The 23,732-nt window shown below is 38.2% G+C and overlaps 1 protein-coding gene across 3 annotated transcripts in view; it reads right to left on the bottom strand.

Annotated features, from left to right (window-relative positions):
- LOC121642412 (growth factor receptor-bound protein 10-like) overlaps positions 1-23,732 on the bottom strand; it is a 65,882-nt gene that overhangs the window by 29,681 nt on the left and 12,469 nt on the right. For 2 of the 3 annotated variants that reach the window (XM_041989145.1, XM_041989148.1), the window contains exons 2-4: positions 19,401-19,526; positions 7,750-7,846; positions 1,408-1,687 (exon numbers count right to left, since the gene is read on the bottom strand). In XM_041989145.1, the coding sequence (XP_041845079.1) occupies positions 1,408-1,687; positions 7,750-7,846; positions 19,401-19,451 (428 nt within the window). In that variant the 5' untranslated portion in view covers positions 19,452-19,526. The remainder of the gene's footprint in view (positions 1-1,407; positions 1,688-7,749; positions 7,847-19,400; positions 19,527-23,732) is intronic. The other variant, XM_041989147.1, reaches the window with a different exon arrangement.

Below are 23,732 nucleotides of genomic sequence, written 5' to 3'. Positions count from 1 at the left end.
TTTTTAAGTTAACATGAAAAAAAAAAATCAATTCAGGGCAGACATCTCCAGTTGGAGAGGGCAGGAAAGAGACACAAACAGACACTGCAACTTTTAGCCAGAAAGACCTGCTGATTCAGACTGATTACTGAAATAATTATAAATAAACAGGGAGTTCATAATTATCTGACTGCTTGTATTTATTGATGAAGAAAGTAGCAGTGTCCAGTGATAAAGAAAACTGAGGATGCAACACATAGTGATGCATCGTGATGTGCTGAGACTACAAATATTTGAAGATCTCCTTCATAATGTAGCAAATTACCAACTAGGCCTGTATGTTAATGTAGCAAAACATAAGCACCTCCTCTCCGAAAGACATGACAGACATGCAGAGAAATGACTCAAACTAAAAAAATCACTAAAGCAAAATCCACTAATCTCATGAAACAAAAAAAAGTTTAACAATCTGATCAATATTTCCAGTGAAATTAGGTTCTGTGGGAAACCATAACACAACACTAAAGTCAGTCACTGTAATGGTGGCCTCATACCAAAAGGATGGGTTTCTGAGAACAAAGCTGGGAGACCAGTCAGGATATAGGGTATAATTTATCATTAAAACTGAGCAATCCTGAGTCAGCTTTCCAGTGTTTAGGGTCTCAGGTTGTCAGATTGGAGGGAATTTTTATATTTTTACAACTAAATGACTAACAGCAACGGAACAGAAATCACAAAACACTGTCAGAATCTTGACCTTATTCCAGTAGTCTGTTTTTTTTTAACCAATGTGGTTTTAGATCTGGTTTGGAAGCAATGCCTAACTGAGAACCAGTTCTTTCTGATTGGACCACCAAGTCTTTGGTTCCAGCAAAATAAATAAATAAAAATAAAAACTGTTATAGTAGCATCATGTTTTATTTGGATCAGAGCAAAGAACTGCTTACTGGGCTGGGGGTGGGAGTTATGGACACCAACCAAATCAAAGTAAATGTTACTCCAGTTTTTAAAATCCACAGCTGGTGTAAAGTCTTGTCAGCTTTACTCAAGAGAGAATCAATAAAAACAGAGCTTCATCATGGATGTGAAGTTAAAACAGCAGTGAAGGAACATGAGCCCAGTTTCCTGATGTTTCATGTTGTAATATTTTCAGTCACATTTGTAAACACAGCGTCTATAATCAATAGTTTTAACTGAATTCATTAACAGCATTATGCACTTTATTTATAAGCATTGTCTAGTGTTTTAATATCACTGGCTAGCATTCATGGCTTTCTGCAAGAAACAGCTTATAAACCCTGTTTGCAGCGCTGTGGACACACTAAAAACAGTACTGACCTCTATTTATTCTTTTCCTCTATTTCCTCTCAGTTATTAAAAAATAAATAAAATCACTGAGAAGAAAAAATGGTGGGATTAAACACTGACCTGACAGCGAGGATGTGCATTGGCTGTGACCGTCGGAGGCCAGTATGAGGAGGGTCCGCAGGCAAAGACGAAGAGGAAGGCGGCTCTGGGGAGGCGTGGCTTAACACCTGTGAATGCTGCCGTGGCTGGTTGTGTTGCGCGTGATGGTGGTGTGAAGAAGAGGTCTGTCCATTGTGCAGTAGTGGGGCTGAATCTGTCTGTTGACCACTGCAGGTGGAGTACAGGCTCTCCAGCGAAGAGTTCATGTCATTCACCAGGGCCTCCAAGTCCACATCATCCTCTGACAGGCAGATAAAAAAATAAATAAAAGTCAACAACTCTTCTCTGAAGAGGGCAGGACATACTGAGGGACTTTTCCTCTCCAGTTGAGTGTCTCTACCATTTGTGTGTATGCATGTGCACAACAGCACAACCAGTTTTACCAGTGCTTAATCAGAAAGATTGTCTTGACAGCGTACATGGTCCTGCTCAGTGAGCCTAATCTCCAGGGATATCAGGGACAAGCCCCAACCTGCCCATTACACTTTTCAACTCTTCACCACTGGGGTTCACAGGATAACAGTCAGTATCTGCTCTAAATTCACCACTTGTTTCAAACATTCAGCTTTTAAATGTCTTGCAAAGGCAAGAAGTGAAACTCTTTTCAGAGGAAGACTATTCTCAAAGCCCTTTGGAAAACCTCTAGGCACATTTAAATTCAAGAAAAATTCTCAGCTGAAGGGAGTCATTTAATTGCTTCATGCAATGAAAGTTTCATTATCTGGGTAAAGTGGGTATCTAACTTTGCTCTTTTTCAAATTACAATCTGCAGTTTTGATTAATGTTCTAACAAATTTTTTATTGTAAAAAAATAACGCCTCACAACTTCTACTTCAAATCTCTATCCGCACAGCTCACAACTATACTGCTGCATACAAATGCACCACTAGGGGGAGACAAGCTCTAGCTGTCTGAGACAGGGGCCTTCAAACAGGTGAAGCCCCAACACACAGCAGGACATGGCATTAAATGACTGCAAGTAAGGACATCAGTAACAGAAGATGCTAATGTTTGATAAGCATGAGGATATAACCTGAGAACCAACCCCGCAGAACAGAGAACTATTTTTGCAGAATGTCCTTTTTTATTTTTTTATTCTATTATGATACCAGAAATTAATTTTTCCTACTTTAACAAGCAAATAAGAAAGCCATGTTCTTAATAATGGATGAAAAACCAGCAGCACTAATCTTACATTCACATTAACCTCTTTAGCATCTAAAAAATCTCCAGTTAAAACCAAATAACAGTCTAACCCAGATGACTGGCTAAATGAGAACATATTAAGTGTGCTATTTTAACTTTTATTGTGCATGCCTGCAAGTCAGAATTCCAGGGCTTAAAATGTGCCACGAATGACTCATGAAGCACCTCCACAGCTCATGGGAGCAGGACAGCTGACAGTTGGATCATGCAAGGTGATGCAAGTGTCATGCCACACTAAAGCAGCTGATAGTCCCACGGCTCAGCAAAAAGCTGACTTTGGAAACACAAACAGCTATTTGATTGATGTAAAGTTTTAAAAGGGGGCTGAGGGGCTTCAAAGTGAGCTCCCCAGCCTGGAAAGGAATAAGTCCCCCTGTGGAGATAAACCAGTTTTCTTTCTTTCTGTTTTTTTAAATCAGAAAAAAATGTGCCTGTGGGAACAGCAACAGTAGAAGCTGCAAGACTGCAGGCTAGTAAGTATTCTTTCATGCAGCAGCGTGGCTCTGCTACCAGTTACAATTTAAGTGTCGTCCTTTGAGGAGCTTTTCCTGAAAACGTGTCAGGTAGCCGTATCACAGGTGCCTGTGAATCACTGGTGGTTAATCTGGAGGTATTAATAGTGACAGGTAAGCTGGAGCAGCTACTTACAGGTAGCCTGGAGAGCTAAAGAGCTATATACCGCAGGACACATGGTGCATACAAGGCCAGACAAAAGGCTAAGAACAGAGTTAGACACCCGCAACACAGAACAGAGTAATATAACTTGCATTCAGCACTGGTAAAAAAAAAAAAAAAAAAAATAGTATCTATCTATCTATCTATCTATCTATCTATCTATCTATCTATACATATTATATATATATATATATATATATATATATATATATATATATATATATATATATATATATAAGATTTTTTTTTCTTTTACCAAACTCTATCCTGATGAATGCCCTGAAATCAAACTAGGTAATGCATCAAAAGTGAGCAAAATTTCCTTTTTTTTTTGTTTTTATTTATTTTAGCCCGGTACACATCAACAGCTCATCATCTATCATTCTTGCTAGGTGACACGTGTAGCCTCAAGCTGAAAAGAGAGAAAATAAGTTCTGATCAACTGGTTCCACTGTTCTGTTGTCATACAGAGAAACGCAACACTAAACAAATGTTACGTACAGATGTAACATCTGTGCGTCATTATCAGTCATAGGATCGTAATCACCGGTGCATGTTGCAATCCAGTAAACAAAGGCTGAGTCATTCTGCCTGGTGTAAGAAAGACTGACTGCTAACACTGACAGCATGTAGACATGCACAAGGTTTAAAACAAAGATATGGATTAGAGTGGAACCCATAATCATTACTTTGCTTTGCAGGAAGGTCAGAATTCATGGTTTGGATGGCACAAGAGAGGACAAAGCATGTCTGCTTTTACAATATTCCAACCATTGTAAAGATCCTAACAGCGCACACTGTGACACACGTAGACAGAGCTGCTGATGTTGACAGTTAGCAATTGTTGATGAATCTTACCTAACATTACAAGCATCGCTACCCTGTAAACTCACAATGAGCGTCAGTGAAGCATGTAGCACAGATCTAAAACAACAGGATAAAAGTTCAGAGTTAACTGAACTTTCACTTCACACCACATCCAATAATGGAAAGTTTATACAACAAAACAGAGCGGGAGAGAGCAGCAACACTGAAAAACTGCAAGGAGATGGCAAGAGTTTTGTCATAGCTGCATCCACCCGAAAGAGGGTTTATCTAAGAAAATAAAAAAAAGTCACTGACATCAAATAATACAGGTGTGAACAGAGTATTAACACTTATAGAGCTTCATCAAATAGAAAAGAGAAGCGAACTGCATGGTAAATGGATATAAGCACAGGAAACAAACACCTCATCAGTAAATCCTTCCTTGAAATAAATCCTTTCCTGTAAGAAGTGTGATTATCCTGAATCCTATCATCTTAAAGACTCCGGAGTGATGCGGATGTGACTTCAGACTGTGCTTTTTTTGTTTAGCTGACAACAGCTGAGCTGGTCAGTTCATGCACCGTTTAGTTATGCCAAATAAACTCTGGCTAGCTAAATTCTGAAAAAAATCTGCATTAAAGATGTTTTGAATAGTTGCAGTCATTACTGTGTGAAACATGGCTAAAACAAGATTATTGTACTAATGGGAAAACCATATGACTCTCCTAAACCCAGGAATGAAGTCCATGCATTTTATTCGATCCGTTTGCTCTAACTCAAAACAAAAAGGAGGGGCAGGTTCCCAGCAGAAAGAGGGGAATGTAAGGGGTATACATATGCAGTACACCAATTAAACACACACACACATACACACACACAGGAGATACACAAGGGGGATCAACTGCCTATGAATACAAGCCCAGCCGAGGGGTTTCCATTCAAAGGGATCAGTGGGAGTATAGCCAGAGCAAATACAGTGTAAAGCGTGGCTCAGCACTGGTGAGTACAATACCTCTGGTGACAGCACACACACCCACCGCAGGCCAAGCCTTCTGACGGGGCGGGAGAATGTGGGAGGGTCAAAGGGAACCATGGGGAGAGAGGATGGGAGAACAGACACGGGAATAAAGGAAAGGAGAGGTGGGAGTAAACAGGCAGGGATAGAGACATACTTGAGGTGAACTTTGGAAAAATCTTACTTTATTTTTTAATATTTTGGGTAAAATAAATTGAAAGTGTCAACCCTGATAACAGAGCCTCTTTGTAGCTCAACACCCACTGTAGGCTCTGTTTATATACAGAGGTGGTGGTGTACAGTATGTGGGGGGTGGGGTGTCCCCATAAACTGCTGAGTTGATGTTTTCTTGGGGTGTGTGTGGAGAATCCCCAGCTCTACCAATCCACTTATCAAAGAGTCTCTCCCTCTATCTCTGCCATGATAAAGTCTCTCTCAGTCTTGCACAAACCAATAGTTCCAACCATTCTAGTGTTATAGCCTTATTGGGTCATGATTCCTAACTCACACAAAGGTCTTTGACATTATTAGTCACTCCGCCGCAGTAAAGAACAGAATGTGACTGTCTTATCTCACACAGATATCTTAGTACATGATATTCTGAGACTGATCAGTAAAACTACTAGATAATTCACATATTTGATTTCAAGATTTCTTCTTCTTGAGCACTTCAAAAGGCATTTAAGAAAATGCATTTGGAAAGCGGAAATATTCCAGTATCACAGTTCAGTGTCGTAGAAACAATTGAAAATGGAAAGTCTGCCAAGCCTGGAGAATACCCCCTGCCTGTGAACACATCCTTTCATCCATGACTGCCTGTCACACTTGTCAACTCCGACCACAGATATTTTCATTCCACTGGAGTTAGGTTTGACCGGGATATGTCCTTTAACTAATGCATGAAGGATGTCTCTTGAGTTTTCTCACACCTGTCAAATATAAACTCACCATGCAAACTTGAGTAAGACCCTAAATACTTGTCTCCGATCATCAGAATGACATGTTCTTCCTCCATACAAAGAGAAAAACAGCACATGCTCGACCTGGATAGACAATATCTACACCTTTGCCTTATTTATAGTCAGTAGTAAGTGTTAAAATGCTCATTTTCTTTGTCTTCACTGGCCTGCTTAAAGCTGCTCAGTCATACACAAAAACCAGGGGCAAATGATTTAGAAAAATCCGTCCATTAATTTCCTTCTAGGCTGAATTTATGTAATTTCTTGTTAGAAAGATGTACCACTGACTCAGAAAAGTCGAAAATGTCCAGACCATAACCCAATTGAGAATATCCCATCATCAATAAAAGAATCTGATGAAAATGAAAAATCAATGCAACTCTGTTTTTAAATAATGTGGCATTGTATAAGTCAATTGAAAAGATGCAACAGTACCCTGAAGCATCACTTATAGGTGCAGTATGTTGCTATAGGCCCAACCTCTACTCACCACTAGGCATGACTATATTTCCCAAAATAGTAACCAGGGCCTTTATTTACCCCAACTGCAGAAGATAACAGGACCTAAATTAAAGTACATATTTTCCCTTTCTGCTCTTGTATCGCCCCAACCAGTCGTGGCAGATAACTTTTTTTTTTTTATGTTGCTGCCAAGTGCTGCCCAAGGGAGAATATCCTGTGTAGCAACTTGGAAACGCCAGAAGGGTACACCTCAGTGACAGCAAGCAGACACACACTTTTGCAGACTTTATTTGAAAACACAGTGCTTAGGTGGTCGGCCCAGGCCGGCTGCTGCACATTGCTTTTTTTTCCAGGGCCTCAGCAGATACAGGGTGATTATCAACAAGCTGTCATGACTTCAACAAAGCCACCAGCTACAAATTCTACCTGCTATAGTGTTGGTGCATTGATAAACTTTTCAGCAAGGATAATCTATTACTTAACACATAACACCAGATGCACGGAAGCAAAATAAAAGAATAAACCCTGACTGCCCAATCAGAATTTAATTATGTAAGCAAAAATAGCTAAAATAAAGTTTTATTTTTTATTAGTTCTTTTTTTTTTTGTCTCCAACTTCTCTGGATCTGGTCCGATCCTGAAACGTAATTTCTGCTCTATTTATTTCCCATGCCACGGCCAAGCGTTGTCATTCACTGGTCGAGCCCTCACACACTCCCCACCCTTACCTCCCATGCTGAGCCAATATTGTGCTTAAATCTCATGCTCCGATTGTCATGGATGAACCCTGTATGGCACAATTAGATAGACAGCGTAATCATAATGGCACCCTGCGTCCATGCAGATCACCCTTTGAACAGCTTAAATGTTTACAGCGGAAGAGACCCAAATATATATTACAGCCCTCATCCCACCACTAGTGCAGCAGAGGACAATGAACAGCAACAACCCCTCCCTCTCTCTATACCATACAGAAAAAAGAAAACACACAATCACCAATCTACAGCAGCAAAATAGATTCCAAGACATTCCTTCACAATATTATTTTTTTATGAACAAAAATAAGTCAACAGAGCGTCCGAACTACATCCTTAAACACTTATCGTGAAGTTTACATAAGAAAGAGTAATACACACATCAGCCCTGACAAGAACATGTTTTTGGAAAGTGTAGACCAACCTTGATGATTTGGAGAACTCTGGTTGGCTGACTGCTGGAAGCTTGGACGAATGAGGTCAGACTGTCTGTGATTAGAGGACCGGTCTATCTTGTCCTGCTGAGGTGCACAGAAAAAACACAAAAAGAAAAAAAAGAATAAAACTCACGTTACCCTGCTAGATACTTTGTTACAGGAGTAAGAACACAAATGCATTACCACATCATAAAGTTAAATCTTATTTATATATAAATCATCATTATTTTCTTTAGCTGAAACCTTTGTAGTCCAAATATTTCATGACAAAAGCCAAAACAGAAGTAATCAGCAGAAAAGAAAACAACATGAGTACATGGCTTTTCTACCTCCCCAAAACATTGAGTGAACATGATCAGGAAGGTTTCAGATCAAAGCAGTTAGGATATTAAACCACAATGTCCTGTTTTGACCTTTGTTACACACTCTTAACACGTTCCAACAAGAGCAAAAGTCATGGCAGAGTTTAGTAAGCACAAACATTTTTTACTTTGATTTCTTTCTGGCCCTTACAGCTACTGAAGATGACATATTATTGTGCGTGTGTGTGTGCATGTGTGTGTACTGTATGTGTAGAGCGGCGTCCAGCACAGCAGGAGAGGGAACAGAACGTACCCGGGCGGACTACTGCGTTCACAAAAACATCACTGCTGACTGTGTCTATGAGTCTTAAGACAGTCGACCTCCTCTGTTGATGTAATAAAAGCTGTTGTGGTTTCTGGTTCTGCCCCATTTAGAGCAGAGACAGACAATACAGGCAGGGCTCCACTTTATTGTTTTGTTGTTGTTCCACCAAGTTTTCTGGGTGCTTTATGCCATAACATCAGAATCAACCATCACTGGTCCTAATCATGTAGCTCTGTATTTGTATTTTGTAATAATTTTACATTGATTTTGTTTTTTTTTTTACAAGCTGTCTTCATACTCAAATACTTACACAGATAAAATACAGGAGCCAAAACGAAAGCTTTCATTCAAAAGAATTTGGAACATTTTTAGAGTATTTTTGTCCAGATGGTGTCTCTTTGCAACACATTGCCTACTGTTGCGCTATTTTTGGTGCATTATCAAGACAATACATACAGTTTTAAAGTAACAACTCAAAGAGTAACTTTACTAATAAGACTTAATAAGTCAAAGATAATTTACTCACTGTGAGAATTAAGCTTAAAGTGGAATTCCTTTCTGTCAGTCTTAGCTATGTTCCAACTAAATCGAAGAATAGATGCACTAACTCTGTTTACTACCACCAGCCCATCAGCCCTTTCTCTGTCCCAACTAACCCAGCTGCTTCCCGTCCTTACACTGCATTGTTCTGTCTCTCTCCTGCCTTCAGCACCAGCTGTCTTCACAGACTGAAAAGAAGATTTTGGCTTTTCTTGGACTAACATGCTTCTAAATTAAAAGCAAATAATAAAACAATCCCTGCATCAGATCATTTGTCCCGATGACTTCGCAAAGGCCGTCATCGACACACACCATCTGCAGGTCAGACTACCAGACTGTGACCCAGTCACCCAAACAGCTAGAAAATACTGTTTGGTTAGTGGGATGGTACGACACCGAGTTGATGTATGTGTATTCAGGACAGTTTGAGAAAAAGGTGTAGACATTTCTTTAAAACATATATTGATGTTGCTGTTTTTCATGGCTGTTTGGAGGTATTAGAACTCACCTTGGTCTTAACAACAGAGAACGTACATGGACACTTGGCAGAGTGCAAACTTGGTAATTTAATCCTACAGATTTAGTCATTTAGCTTATCTTTTAATATATCAGTTGTCTGAATCAGTGATTCTCGAACTTTTTGAGCCACGACCCCTAAGATGACGTTGGTGTCCATGACCCCCACCCTCACGCAACGACTTTGTGATTAATTGTGTGATGTAGCAAATGGGCCGTCTTGCAGCATCTTCTAAATGTGAGGCTGGAAAACTGTCAGAATCTTCATAAATAAGGAGAAAAAAATAATTTTTGATGGTACATTATTATGACAAGGCACCTACATGCCCCAAATCAGTTTCTCTAGTGGCAAAAATGTCACATTCAGATTTTTAATATGGCATGTGTCCTAACTTTGTTGTTTGTTGTTGTTTATGGTGCTAAATCAAACTCTTCATTATTGGTTTCATTTTGACAGCCATGATAAAAAAGACTTTTTTTTTTATAAATGTAGGCTATATGTTTTTTTTTACAGTTATCTGGTGACCCTCTGAAAATATCTTGCATCTCCCAGTTTGAGAACCACTGGTCTAAATCAGCATATGGTTATCAGTTTATTAGACTACAAAACTGGACACAAAAAGGTCATGTTTCTCTTTTTTTATCATCTGAGAAAAATAAAAAAAATCACAGATGTTTCCCTTTCTTTTACCTTTGCCCTTACAATTACTCATCCTGCAGCTCAGTCACCCTCACACCGTTTGCCACACACACATAAACACAGAGGCGCATGCACACTAATGCACACGTGTTGCTTAAGTTCTTAAAGAGGGGTCAAAACAGGACTAAGGCTAGGCCAAGTTTTGACAAGGAGCATACAAGAGCCCTTTCATATGGATGAAGTTGAAAGGAGCTCTAAATAGGAGTCAAGGGGTTGAGGGTTCAGCTTTTTAAAAGGGGTCAGTGGAAGGCCAGAGACTAGGTTAAGGCCCTGAAAGCAGGGCAGACACAAAGGTCTAAAGGTTGAGATTTGAACAAAAGGGGAGAGGGGGGTAATAAAAAGGCTGAGATCTATGTCAGAGCTACGCCATACGAGGAGGTCAGGCTCAGGTTAAATGCTATGACTGGAGACATTTGGCTCGAAAGGAGCAACAGAAATTGATTCATAACAATATTTTGTGGTTTACTCGCCCCCTTGGTGCAGAGCAAGAATCAGCTTTTGTTTTTTTTTGTTTGTTTTACTGGGAATCTGGTATTTTCCTTTGGAAAAGTATTTTCTTAATAAAAAATTGCATTAGCAAAGAAATAAAGAATTTAAGAGTAATCTTTCTTAGTTGAGATTTAACCATGTGCAGCACAGAACAAATTACAGCTCAGGAAGGAGGACCTTCTACAGACATTACACTGTCCTGTTCTTACCTTTGATTTTATTTGTCACTTTCTCTGAACTATACACAGTTTGGCATTTTTGTTGTCATTCCTGTTCTCTTCACTTTGTGGTCATTTATGAATTCTGCATTAGTCTAAATTAGCCTTTTTTTGGCCGATGTGACTGATTATATGAACACAACGGTTTGTGCCATGAAACATCTCATCATTCATAATTTCTCTTCTGTGAGTTAAACCTCTTTTGTTTTACTATACATATAACTTTTAAACTTTTTTTTAACATTCATGGAATATTTTTTGTTGGCCATTATATTTTATTTAAACATTTTTAATTGTTTACATTTCTGTAAATAGAGATGCTTGTTTTAAATAACAGTGTGTGCTGTGACTAAAAGGAAAGAAAAAAAGTTCAAACTTCATGTCACTTCAGACTGTATGTATAAATGTGTTACGGAGAGATGCTCTAACAGCAACAGGAGCTCATAGCCTTGCACAGAGGTGGACAATGGACAGGCCAAGTGTGCTCTTCTGGTCAGACGTCTGTCTGTCTTGCAGCATTCTTGTTCATTCTCTCTGGCCCTAAGGACGCAAGACTTCCCTGCATTAAAAGTTAAAAATGTGTAGGATGTGAAATAATCTGCAATACCTGCAAACTCTGCAATGAATTTTGAGCCCTGAAGAAATCCATTAAAAGATTTAGGGAAAATGATTGATAAGGCTGGAAATCACACTGAGGAGCCCCAATCTATTATTAGGGTATCTAAGCAGCAAGTTGCCCCACACACACTTTAGAGAAGCTAGACAAGGTTAAAATGGTGCTAAAAGACTGTTTTCACGAAAAATATTTAAAGGCAAATCACAGCTTATCTAACAGGAGTTTTTAATTTTCTATTAAGAGGAAATACACTCAGATTTTCTGATTTGGGCAAAGTCAATAATTCAGGACTAGGTTCATTTTGAACTACAAAATTCACTTTTAATGTATTATATTTTACCAACTGCATTTGCGTTTATACAAGCTGCCCTTGTTTAAATCTTTTTGAACTACATAAATCCCTTCATCCATGTGTTATTCACTTTGATCTCATGCTTTTTATTCAGCTGATATGTGATCACACAGGGGAAGAGTTGGAGTCTGGGGTTTATCCCAGGCATACAGAATACAGATTAATGAGTTATTCCTAGAAGTTCTTTAATCAATAGCAGCAAGCTGTTTACGCAGAAGGGCTCACCTTTATTCTCACAGCTTATTTTACCACCTTCTAAAGGTACAATAGCTCATCTAGCCGCAATTCCTACATAGTCACTGTTGTAAATTGTATGTTAGACATTGCAAATCAATATACAGTTTACATTACATGACATCAACTAATTAAAACTATTTTAGCCAAACTATTAAGAAAAACACACACAACTATCCATATGTTGACATATTTAACATTGCTGCCTTCCAGTTGACTAGGAATGGTGAATGATGGCGCACGCCTGCTGACTAAATATTAGCAGACATCACTGACTCATTTTTGTTAACTCAGTGGCCATGAACTCAACTCCATTGATAAGGTGGCACAATTTTGTGAAAACTTCCAACCCCAGATACAAAGTAAACCACACTGCAAAAGTACAAGTTTATCAAATGCTTGTGTAACTAAGAATAACTGGAAAGTTACAGAAAATATTAGCACAATTTTGCTAATATGTAGCCTGAGACATAACAGTCTAGTTAACTCAAGCTCTACCAGGGCAAATGTGCTTGTTTACCCAGCGATCCAACATTTGGTGATTTGGAAAGTTTTACTGCTTGTTTACAGAATGTTTGATATTTTTTGGCATTCAGAGTCTCTGATTTCAGCAGCAGCTTTGTGTCTCCTTCAGATGAATTGATAAGATGAAGGCCCAAGATGCACAAACTCTGTAATAAAGCCATGTCTGAATAAACTGTCCTGCAATCTTATATCTCATCGCTCATTTGATCTCCTCAGACTTATTTTGACTTGCATATACACAGCTTTGCTTCCACCAGTCATAGTTATACAACTGAAAGGAGAAGCAACTCTTCCAGTTTACCATGAATGTTATCTTGGCTTGAATCTGTTTTGCATTGCTGCTGCAGCTTAATCGAGGGGAAAAAAATCATTTATAACTGGAAATTCACAGTGAATGGGTTTTCTCATTCAGTCAAAGTACATCTGTTTGAGCTGAATAGTTTGTAAACAGCGAGTGCATGTGGGTGTTTGGATGTGTAGATATATTGTAGTTCCAGTACCCACTTAAAAAGTTGGCAAAAACATAGAAAATAAATAAGTAAATAAATAAATAAAACTCAACCAAGGAATTAAAACTTTCAAGCCCTCAAGTTATGAAACACAAAAAGAAAAAAATCCATCAAAACGACAAGTTTAAAAGGGAGTTCCAACACACACTGGAACATATTTACATGGCTCTGTTTTATAGCCTTAGATTTGATGTACGGTAAAAGGTCTCATGGAAATCTGGACATTCAATCAGAACTACAGCAGCTATGAATAACCATACACCAAGGACCAAAACATTTCTTTTAAGTAGCACTATGTAACTTTGTGAGCTTAAAAATCTTTGTTTATGACTCTTTTTGATGGCACAGTGACAATTTTATGTACATTCCTGGAGCTGTTTTTTGCATGTGGTTGCACACATATTGGTATCCTGTTCTTCGGTTTTTCTAGAATTAGCCGACTAAAGAGTTTCACACAACATTTGCATCATTAAAAATTAAGCAGATGTAGAGAACATTTATCTTTCCTTTAACTTCAAGAACAACAGACATCAGAAAGCCTCATTTAACTAACAAAATTTATGTAAGTTATACACGCACAAACACACAAAGTACCTCAAGCAAATTTTCTGTCTCTTTAAGATGTGAAGGCAAAGTCAGAACTTTTAATCTCATTTTGGCTGAACTTTATCTGCTAACTTTGAGTACAAGGGGCAGAGATAAAACCATGACCCAGATAAGGCGTAGACAACAGACCAGCTTCTGACTGGGCTGAAAGTGTTAATGCCATAATTTTACATATATATATATGCAAGCAGATATTTATCTGTTTATATACAGAGCTCAAAAGGAATAAATGTCATGATTTTATAATCCATATATAGCAAAAAAGCTGTGCAATTTAATTGTTTACTGCAGTAAGTGTCATAAAACCACTGATTAATGATTGTGCACTATGAAGGCTCCAAACTTGGTTACATTCTGTGAGTGAATGGATGCAGAATTATTCACATCCAGATTACGATGCATTTTAAAATACATTTCCATACCTCTATGTTTTTCCCCCTCTTCATTTCAGGGGGACACAGTCAGATGAATAATGTTTGAATTCAGATGAAATCTAGTTTATGTTACATTTGATGGTGAGAGTCTATAGAACAGGGGAACTAAAAAAAACTCTTAACAAATGACTGAATTAACACATTCAGCCAGTTCCTCAGGTCAAGACTCCACCTCCAGCTGTGCTGGTTCCAAACCAGGGGTCAATGCCTCCCTGTCTGAAGTGCCAAATATCACAGAAGGTACATGATGTCTTCATTCCACAGAGGATGTTGAAATTAGATTCAAATCATCAAATCAAACTTTATTTTAAAAGTGTTTCTTCATGCCAAAGGCAACACAAAGTGCTTTACATGATAAAAACAATTCATGCATATTAAAAATAAAACAAGCCTTTACACACAAACATAGACAGAATAGCAATTTAAAAACACACTCATTAGTCTCTTTCACTCACACACAAAAACAAAATACCCCCCCCCCCCCCATAAATAAATAAATAAATAACCTCAAGAAACATAAACAATAAGGACTTAGTTAAAAAAAATAATGTGCTAAAAAAAAATCATAAAAATGAATAAAATTAAATAAAATAACATAAAAATATATAAAATAAATTAAGCTCAAATAAAATTCAGTTAAAAGCTAAGCTAAAAAGGAAGGTCTTGAGCCTCTTTAAAAATATCAACAGTCTTTGTGGCCCTGATGTTCTCTGGCAGGTTGTTCCACAGATGAGGGCCGTATAGTGGAAAGAGGCCTCGCTGTAAGCTTTAGTTCTTACTTTAGGAACAACTTAAAAGCCGGTACCAGAGGACCTCAGGTTCCGTGAGGACTCATGATTTAAAAGCAGGTCAGATAAATAATAAGGTCCAAGACCATTAAGACATTTATAAACCACAAAGGCTAAATAATGATATGGCTCTTCAAACAAACAGAAGTAGACTATCATCAGGGCAAACACTGATGCACTTTATGGAATTTTAGAAATATTTCTTGAAAGCGTTAAACTACACTGTGGAATCTGCTGACTGAGCTTTCTTATAAATTGGCATGGAATGCCTTGCAGACACATTTACTTATTACAATGAGACCAGTAAGCAGATCCAGAGGCCTGAATCAAACATCATGGTGTACAAATCTGCTCTTCATGCACAAACTAAAGTGCTGAGTTGGAAAAGTCAAACAGTGAGCCACAACATTTTCTAGAAGCACTCTGTGTGCTGGTCGTTACGCAGCGCTGATTGACACACCCATTTAGACAGCAAGGCGCTCTTAAGTCAAAGGAATCATGAGTGTTAGGACTTCTATAATGATAACCTCAGGGATACCTCAACTGTGATGAAGAGCTTTTTGCCTTCCTTACTGGTTTAGTTTCAAAGAAATATTTCCAAAAAGAACATTTTCGAAAACCTTTGTAAAGTCCTGGTACACAGTGTTGGACCCAGAATGATCAAACATCATGGTTCACAAAACATTTCAAGACACATGCACTTTGAGATAAAGCAAAAGGTAATGAACTCTGCAGCTGTCGACTGCAGACCTTCAGTACGAGACCCTTTTGTGATGTCACGGGAAGTTGGTTGAGTTTTCTCTATCGCCTTGTCTATTTTATTTTGAAATCTCTAACTCTCCGCGTTTCAGGTCCCTTAACTTCCTGCCGTTGTGTGTCTTCTGCCTGTGAGATTGCCTAGCCCCGATTGTTTCCACCTGTTTCTCCTTACCCCCGTGTCTTATGCTTACATCATCTTGTCAAGTCTATTCAAGCCTGTTAAACAGACCCAGCCATTGTAAGAATTTTATTAATAAATCTGTTAAAAATCAGCCTGTTGCCAGTCATCCTGCATTTGGGTCTCCTGCCTGAGGTCCTCATTACACCTTTGAATTTAACCAATAAATTATGGAAAACTAATGTGTTTTCACAATCTAAGTGTTTTCATGGTCCAGTGTCACGGTGCATACATTTAAAAAAAAATGTTGAAAATGTACTCTTATAATTAAAGCAGATGTTACTCATAGAAAATTAATTGGATCTACTTTATGCAATAGTGTTATTAGGGCCAAATAGTTTTGTTGTCCTAATGTACAATTAGATTATCCAGTCATATAAAATTGAATTAGACCCAACCTTAGTCAGTTAGTTAAATCAACCCGAATACTCAACTTTGTGTTTGTTGACTCAAACTGCATATATTAAGTTAACTGTATGGCAACCCTTTTTTCTTTTTTTTCAATGTTCATTCAACAAGATATTTTTTGGAGTAAAGAAATATAGAGGCCCAAGGTAGAGGAAGAAATGTTGAGAACCACAGATCTAAGGGGAAGCCAATCGGCCAAATTACTTACTGGGTCAGTGAGACAAACGTGACCTTAACTTTCAAGGTGGAAATAACCTCACCAGACCAGTAAGACTGCATCTCTCCACCAGCCAGTTAAAACTGATGCTTCACAGATGCAACGCATTCTAAGGCAACAAAAACAGAAGTCCACTTGCCTTTTACTTTAAATAATCATTTCTTATTCCTTACTTTTATTTAACCTTAATTTAACCAGGAATGTAAATTGGAAACCAGTTCTCAGTTAAAATGGCAATCACGATTTGAATAACTGAGAGTCTACATGATTAGACACACAAGAACTGAAACACAAAGGGCAGGAGTGCCTCAGTGACTGCCTCAGTTTTTATTTAGTTAGGGAAAAAAACTGACTACAGAGTGGGTATAATGGCTATTTGTGGTACAAAGTCAACAGCTCAACCATAGATAATAAGAAGGAACTATTTCCTTTCTGACCATTGTGAATCTATATCTATCTATATCTATATCTATATCTATATATAGTCATCCACAACATTTAAATGTGATTTGCTTGGTCTTGTTTGGCTTCATTTATATAGTACTGTAGACCTTAAACGTGTTATACTAAAGAAAAGTCTAAACACACAGTCATGTCCTGTACTAACAGAAGTGAATTTACTGTTAGAAACTGTTGACATTGCCACTGACTCGCTTCCAACAGGTTCCAACAAGTTAAAAAAAAGTGACTAGCGACAAATCTAGCGACTTGTTCTGGTGTTATTGGAGACTTTTGGAGACTGACGTGAATGAATGTAGTTTACTCTTCCCAACGAGGAGCAGGTGCTGCGCAGACCCCTCTCATACGAGGATTGTTCTCACAGCAGCAGCATTCAGAACAGACAACATTCACCTCTGTTTCATGACCAGGCTGAAAATGAAACGTACAACGCTGCTGCTGGAGGATCCTGCGCTGGCTTACCGTCAGATAGTAATGTCTATTAATGAAGAGTGTAGACAAAGATATTTATGAAGTTAAAAGTGTTGTGACATGTTCCAGACTCCTAATTTAAAAAACAAAATACACTTTAAAAAAGACTTAACTAAAAAATAAAGAAAATATTGACAGAATTATTATTTTATTTTATTTAGTTTTGCTGTTGTAAACATTTTTAGGATGTCTTTTTATCAATTTTTGCCTTTCCCATGCCTCTTTATGGCAGCATCCATTACAACTGTATGTACTAGGTTGATTATGCTAATTAGTGACTTCTAGCGACTTTTAGGACAACCAATAGCTACTTTTCTTACTGAGGAGTTGGGAACAGCGGCTGGAGAGGAGTATCAGTCCCTGAAGGTGTTTATTGTCAAGAATTACATGGACAAGTCATACCATGCCCTCTGGGGGATGATGGTGACAAAGTTGCTGTTCCGCTTCAACTACAAAGTGATAATCAAATCATCAAATCTGATTTAATTTGATTTGACAAGTTCTATGTCTACTTATTTTGTTTTAGAGCGGCCAGTAAGATGTTTTTTTTTTATGTTGTGTCAACTGCTGCACCAAAAAATGTGCATTGTAAACATTGTAATTTCTGAATTTATTGTTCAAGTATTTGTTACTAATACAGTGAAAATGAGAGGAAAAGTAAATATTTGCTATGCAAGGCATTTTCAATGTGCACCCCTAAATTTTCTGCTAGTGCTCCTAAAAATTTAAGTTAGGGGCCACTGTGCTCCTCGTAAAAAAAGTTAGTCTGGAGCCCAGTGAACTGGCTTCAGTGTCATGTGGACATAGCCTCAGACAGATTGGGAAACAGTTCAATTGGGGGGGGGTGCAATACTCTTCTGGATCTAGATGATGTTCAATTAACTATTAAAACGAATCAGACCATTTAAATAAACATGTTTCACTCTCCACCAGCGATGGCACTACACCAAGAATTACTGAAGGAAAAGATGAGACATACAAATAAGAAAATGTGTTTCTTCTTATTTTGTTCTGTCATTTGGTTTCTTCTTATATAACTATTAGCTAGTACATAACAGCAAAATATGGAGCTGCATAAGATCCTAGCAGTTTTGGGTTGGTCATATATCTATCTAAACTTTTCCCAAATTCTTCCACATCTAACTGTGAGCCATTTCTCCTATCCAGAGCCACCTATCACCCCAAACAGGTTTATGTTTTGGTTATTCATCAAGTGTCAGACACCTCACAGTAACCCCAGAGGATCTGTTGGTATGTCCTGTCGGCACTGACAACATCAAGGCCCTGTCAGAGCTGTTTGGGTGGCCTACACAATTTCAGATGATTTTAATGTTATTGCAATTATTAATGGTGTGTAACTCTTTTATATTAGCTCCATCTCTTTATACTCTGAGTAATTAAATGCACCGCTAAATATAAAAGTAGACTGTTGATTGTAGGATTATTGTTGAGGTCTGTAATGACTTGAATCCATCACTCTATTCACCCATTTTCCATACCGCTTATTCCAATTCCGGGTTGCTGGTAAGCTGGGGCCTATCCCAGCAATTAGCAGACGAGAGGCATGGTGCACCCTAGACAGGTAGTCAGTCTGTTGCAGTGACTTAAATTAACACCACTCAATGATTCTTTAGAATGTACACTACTTGGACAGTTTACTTTTAATCCTATGTAAATAATTATAACAGCCCTCAGCTTTAAGGACTGAGTTCACATTTCACAATACCAGCTAGCTATTATCTGCGAATTAGCAACTTCTGAACACAATAGAATAATATAAACATGTAAAGCCAATCACACATTTGCAGTTCAGCAAAAACTTACTTTTTAATAAATAAATAAATAAAAAAACAATTTTGTGAGTGAAGCTGTGGTATGTACTTTTTTACTGAATTTAAAGCTTGACTTAACAGGTTTGTTTTGGGTCATTCCTTATATTGCCAAAGGTTTTGTTTGCAACATACACATATTTTACAGATAATTTTTAAGTACCTGATAATTTGGATGATGCAGGAAATAATCCGGACATCTGGCCACAGCCATGGTTTGTGTGTTTCAAATCTTTCGGACAATTCGTCTGGTTGGATCAGATTCAATGTAAGATGGACAGAGTAGAACCTGTGGGCAGACAAATGGAGGTTAGTGGAAAATTACAAAGAGAGAAAGGGGAGGGGATGATGGTCCATAAGAGGAAGGTTGACTAAAGGGAAGGAAGATGAAGTCCAAGTTCTGAGAGGACAGATATAGCACAGAGCTCATCTTAACCCACATAGATCCTCAGTAAACAACATCAAGCTGCAACTGGGAATGAATAGTTGTTGGGAAAAATAAACATGTTTTACTCAACATATGCTTTGCTTCTTTTGGTTTATAAGTAAATTAATTTATACAGCATGGGCTTGCCAGTTGCATTAGAGCAGTGTTTCTCATTCCAGGTTCTCAGGACCCACTTCCCTGCATGTCTTAGACATGTTCCTTCTCCAACACACCTGACTCAGATTAATGAACTTCCTCATCAAGGTCGTTGCAAGCCTGTTACTGAGCCATTCATTTAATTCAGGTGTGTTAAAGTAGGGTTACCTGTCAATCTGCCAAGTGAAATAGAGCAGAATGTTGACTAAACATGCTTACAGCTCCTTTTTTGGGCTCATAACTATTTTTTCCTGATCATCCATAAACTATCTCAAGTCTTTGCACAATTGTGGTCAAAGGCATACCTGGCAGGATACTAAACAAACTAGGACTGATAGAAATAAACATACCAGTGACCATTTGCATTGACTTTTTTGTTTTGTTTTGTTTTCAAGGTTTTATGGGTCATTTGCATGTGCCACCCTTTTCCCAGTATGCACCCCTGCCCATCAAAACTTTTCTAGACCCGCCCCTGACCATACTTTAATTTAACATGACTAACTGAACAATCTGCTGAGTTGTGGTCTTTGTAAACATAACTGCAATAGATGCCGCGTTCAAGAGGTCTTAAATACGTAGTTCTGTTCTAAGAGGCCAAACTCTCGGCCATCTTTGGACTATATAACCATAAATTCAACACTATGAACTTTAGTGTATTTGAACTTCTTAAAGTGGGTATCCTACTAACCTCTTGGCACTGCTGCTACTAAATAAATACCTGTAAACAGTTACCCCAAAATACCCTGCAGGCATGTATCCAGGTCTGAAGTTAGACCCCAGAGTAAATTTAGAGCCGAGCGGCTCAGGCTCATAACTGTGAAGGTCTTTTATGCAGCAGTTCATGACCTTGAGTTTGTATTTTAAAAATATGAGCTGCCGTTTCACAGACAGCTAATATTATCTTGTGTTTGTGTTAGCGGTTGTGAGTGGGCTGCCCTTGTGGCCACACAGTGTTTATATTACATGTGTGCACTTCTGCTTGTACATGTACCTCTGCATAAATATGTGAACAGTGCGTGTGCTGAAGTTTCTGTACAGTAAGCTCCACATAAGTGTGATTGAATAGGTGTGTATGCTCCATTTCTGGGTTTCGGAGAAGCTGTAATTGTGTATGTTGCTGTCTGTGACTACAGTCAATTATCACACACAATGCTAAAAAAAACTTCCTGACAAAGGGATATGAACAAAATGATGATCTAACAGTTAATTGTTTAATTATTCAAGTTTATTTGCCCTGTGTAATTAACTTTGATTTAATTGCAGACTAATTCAAAATTAAAAAAGGTGTACAGTTTTTATTAATCAAAAGCCTTTTTTAAGTGTGGTATGTTACATAAAGACGGGTGGGCAAGAAATGCTTCATACATTACCGGTGGAGCTTTTCCCAGTGAGAAACTGGCCTTGTGTGGTGTGACAAACTGCAGCATTCAAAAATTCTGACACACCTATTCATTCAGAAATGAATGAGTAGGTGTGTCCTGGGTTTTGGCTGGAACTACAGTTGTGGGAACTGGCCAAGTAAGTAATGAACCATGCTGCAGCTGTAAAATGTTCCCCACCAGAAGTGATTAGATTGCTCATAATCTAGATAAAAGTGTTCCAATAGGTCTGATCCAGCTTTTGTGTTAACTACCTCACCAGTGTCTGTGCAAATAAGCTTTAAAACAGCATTAAAGTGAGAATTACAGCTGTGCTGTTTTCAGAGATTTTCATAGATGAAATGAGATTTGTTCAAGCCAGATCTTAGTTTTATTAACATTGTGGAAGCTGTAACACTGAAGGCATAATCAAGTTTGGAGGCAGATTTCTGCTTTAATCTCACCTTTAAAATTTAACCAAAAAAAGTAAAGAGGTGGACATTGTCAATACCATATGTATGTCAGGCAAAATGGAGGTCAAACACTGTTAAAACCACCAGTACAAAAACTAAACATAGCACGAAAAGTAAGAAAAACGTGTGTTCAGTCATTCATTTCTTTGTTGTAACAATGCTTGTTGACAGTCAATCATACTGTTGGGAAACATGTTTTAGATGGCAACACTTGCCCCCACAAAGCAGAGTTTATCAGAGACTACCTTCAGCATTCGGGAGTAGAGAGGATGGAATGACCTGTCTGCAGCCCTGACCTTAACCCAATTCATTACTTGTGGAATCAGCTTGAGTGTGACGTTTGTGCCAGAGTGACCAACACAACCACATTGGCTGACATGCAACAAATGCTGGTTGATGAATAGGTTGACAGAAGTGTCTGACCAAGCTGGTGGCCAGTATAAGGAGGAGGTGCCAGGCTCTTGTGGCTGTGCATGGTTCTTCCACAAGTTACTGAGGTCCTAATATTGCCAACATGTCGGGATTTTTTGGACTTTAATAATTTAATACAATAAACAACACCAAACAATTCATATGAGTTAAAGAATAAAATTATCCCGAGCCTTAACTGTTTTTTCTAGATCTAGATACAATGCATTAAGAAATAGGCGCGGTGTGCATTTAGACAGTGTTTCAATTAATCTACCAGCTCTATGGAATAATTACCATCCCAGTTATGCAGGTTTTCAGCAGGACCTAGTCTAATGTGCTCTGCATACCCCCCTCCCCATTAACATTTTCACAAATAGAATACGAGGTTTCACAATTACAAACTGAACCGTGTGTTAATGAATCTGCATGCTCTGTAGAATAATTCAGTCCAGATTTGAACATCCTAAGTGGTAGTTTTCTACAGGATCTGGTCTAATGTAGTCTGGGTCCCCATAAAGCGGTGGATTTGGCCTTTTTGTATATGACAGATCGGAAGCTAACTTCCTTAACCTCACGCTGCGTTTGAACATTTCTTCCATTCACGCTCAGTTAAAAACTAAACAGCCCAAAGTTATTTACACACTTCCCCTCCACCCCGATGTGCAGACAAAATATGTGACATAAATAACAAGTAATAACCAGGCTTCACAAGCTTACCCTCCACTCCACCAACAACACTGGGGTAGCAATGTTTACAGCTACAGTATTCACCAACGTCTCTGCTCTATCGGATCTATAGCCATGATAGTGTAGATCCTAAACACATTTTTTTAATGCCCCATTCAACTTCTGATTGCTTAGTAAACTGTTTGAGAGTGAAGCAGTGTTTTTTGTCGAATTAACTCCACACTTTGGAGCTCCAGCGCGGTGCTTGGATAATTAAAGTCCTGGAGTCAATAGGAGAATAAGATGTTTGGCAAGTTTTTCATGGGTACAACCCACATACTCAACTCTATTGCTCATCCCTCAAAAGCATTTTGCTTATAAATGTGACATACTTAAAAGGAACATAAACATACTTTCCACTGGTAAACAAAATGTATTGCTAAGAATCATTGTTACAGCAAAAACATAATCAATCAAACACAAATGACCTTAGTTTTTGTGCTGTTTATTTCACTTGACATCACCCTGATATGCTAACAGCACTTTTCCCACGTAAAGACCATTTAGATGTTTATAGTTAAGTTACTAACAAATGCATTGCACTCAAGACATCTCAACACCAGTGCAGTGAGCAGAGATAGCTTGTAAAAATAAAACATCTAAAGCAAAAAATTAATAAATAGAAATCACTGAGAAGTGATTGTGTGAATGCCAATAGAATAGTCTAAAATGCAACTACACAAGGAGAATAATAGTTTGTCTATTATTCTGGGCAATGCAAAGACAAATCTATCCTAAAAGACAAAGCTGTGAAAATGGAGAAGATGCTCATTGGCTGTTTTGAGGATGTACTTTGCTGAGCCAAGTAGCACTTAAGATCCCGGCTTTTGGTTGCTTTCTCATCCGATCACGTAAATTTTTCATCAGTGTGCTATGACAAACCATGATCCCCCCAAAAAAGGAGGATTTGCCTGTATATAAACACAGAGACCCGAAAGTCCATG

This window comes from Melanotaenia boesemani, chromosome 6 (genome assembly GCF_017639745.1).
Source record: "Melanotaenia boesemani isolate fMelBoe1 chromosome 6, fMelBoe1.pri, whole genome shotgun sequence".
In the NCBI taxonomy this organism is placed as follows: Eukaryota; Metazoa; Chordata; class Actinopteri; order Atheriniformes; family Melanotaeniidae; genus Melanotaenia; species Melanotaenia boesemani.
This window is presented reverse-complemented; position numbering and strand designations above follow the sequence as displayed.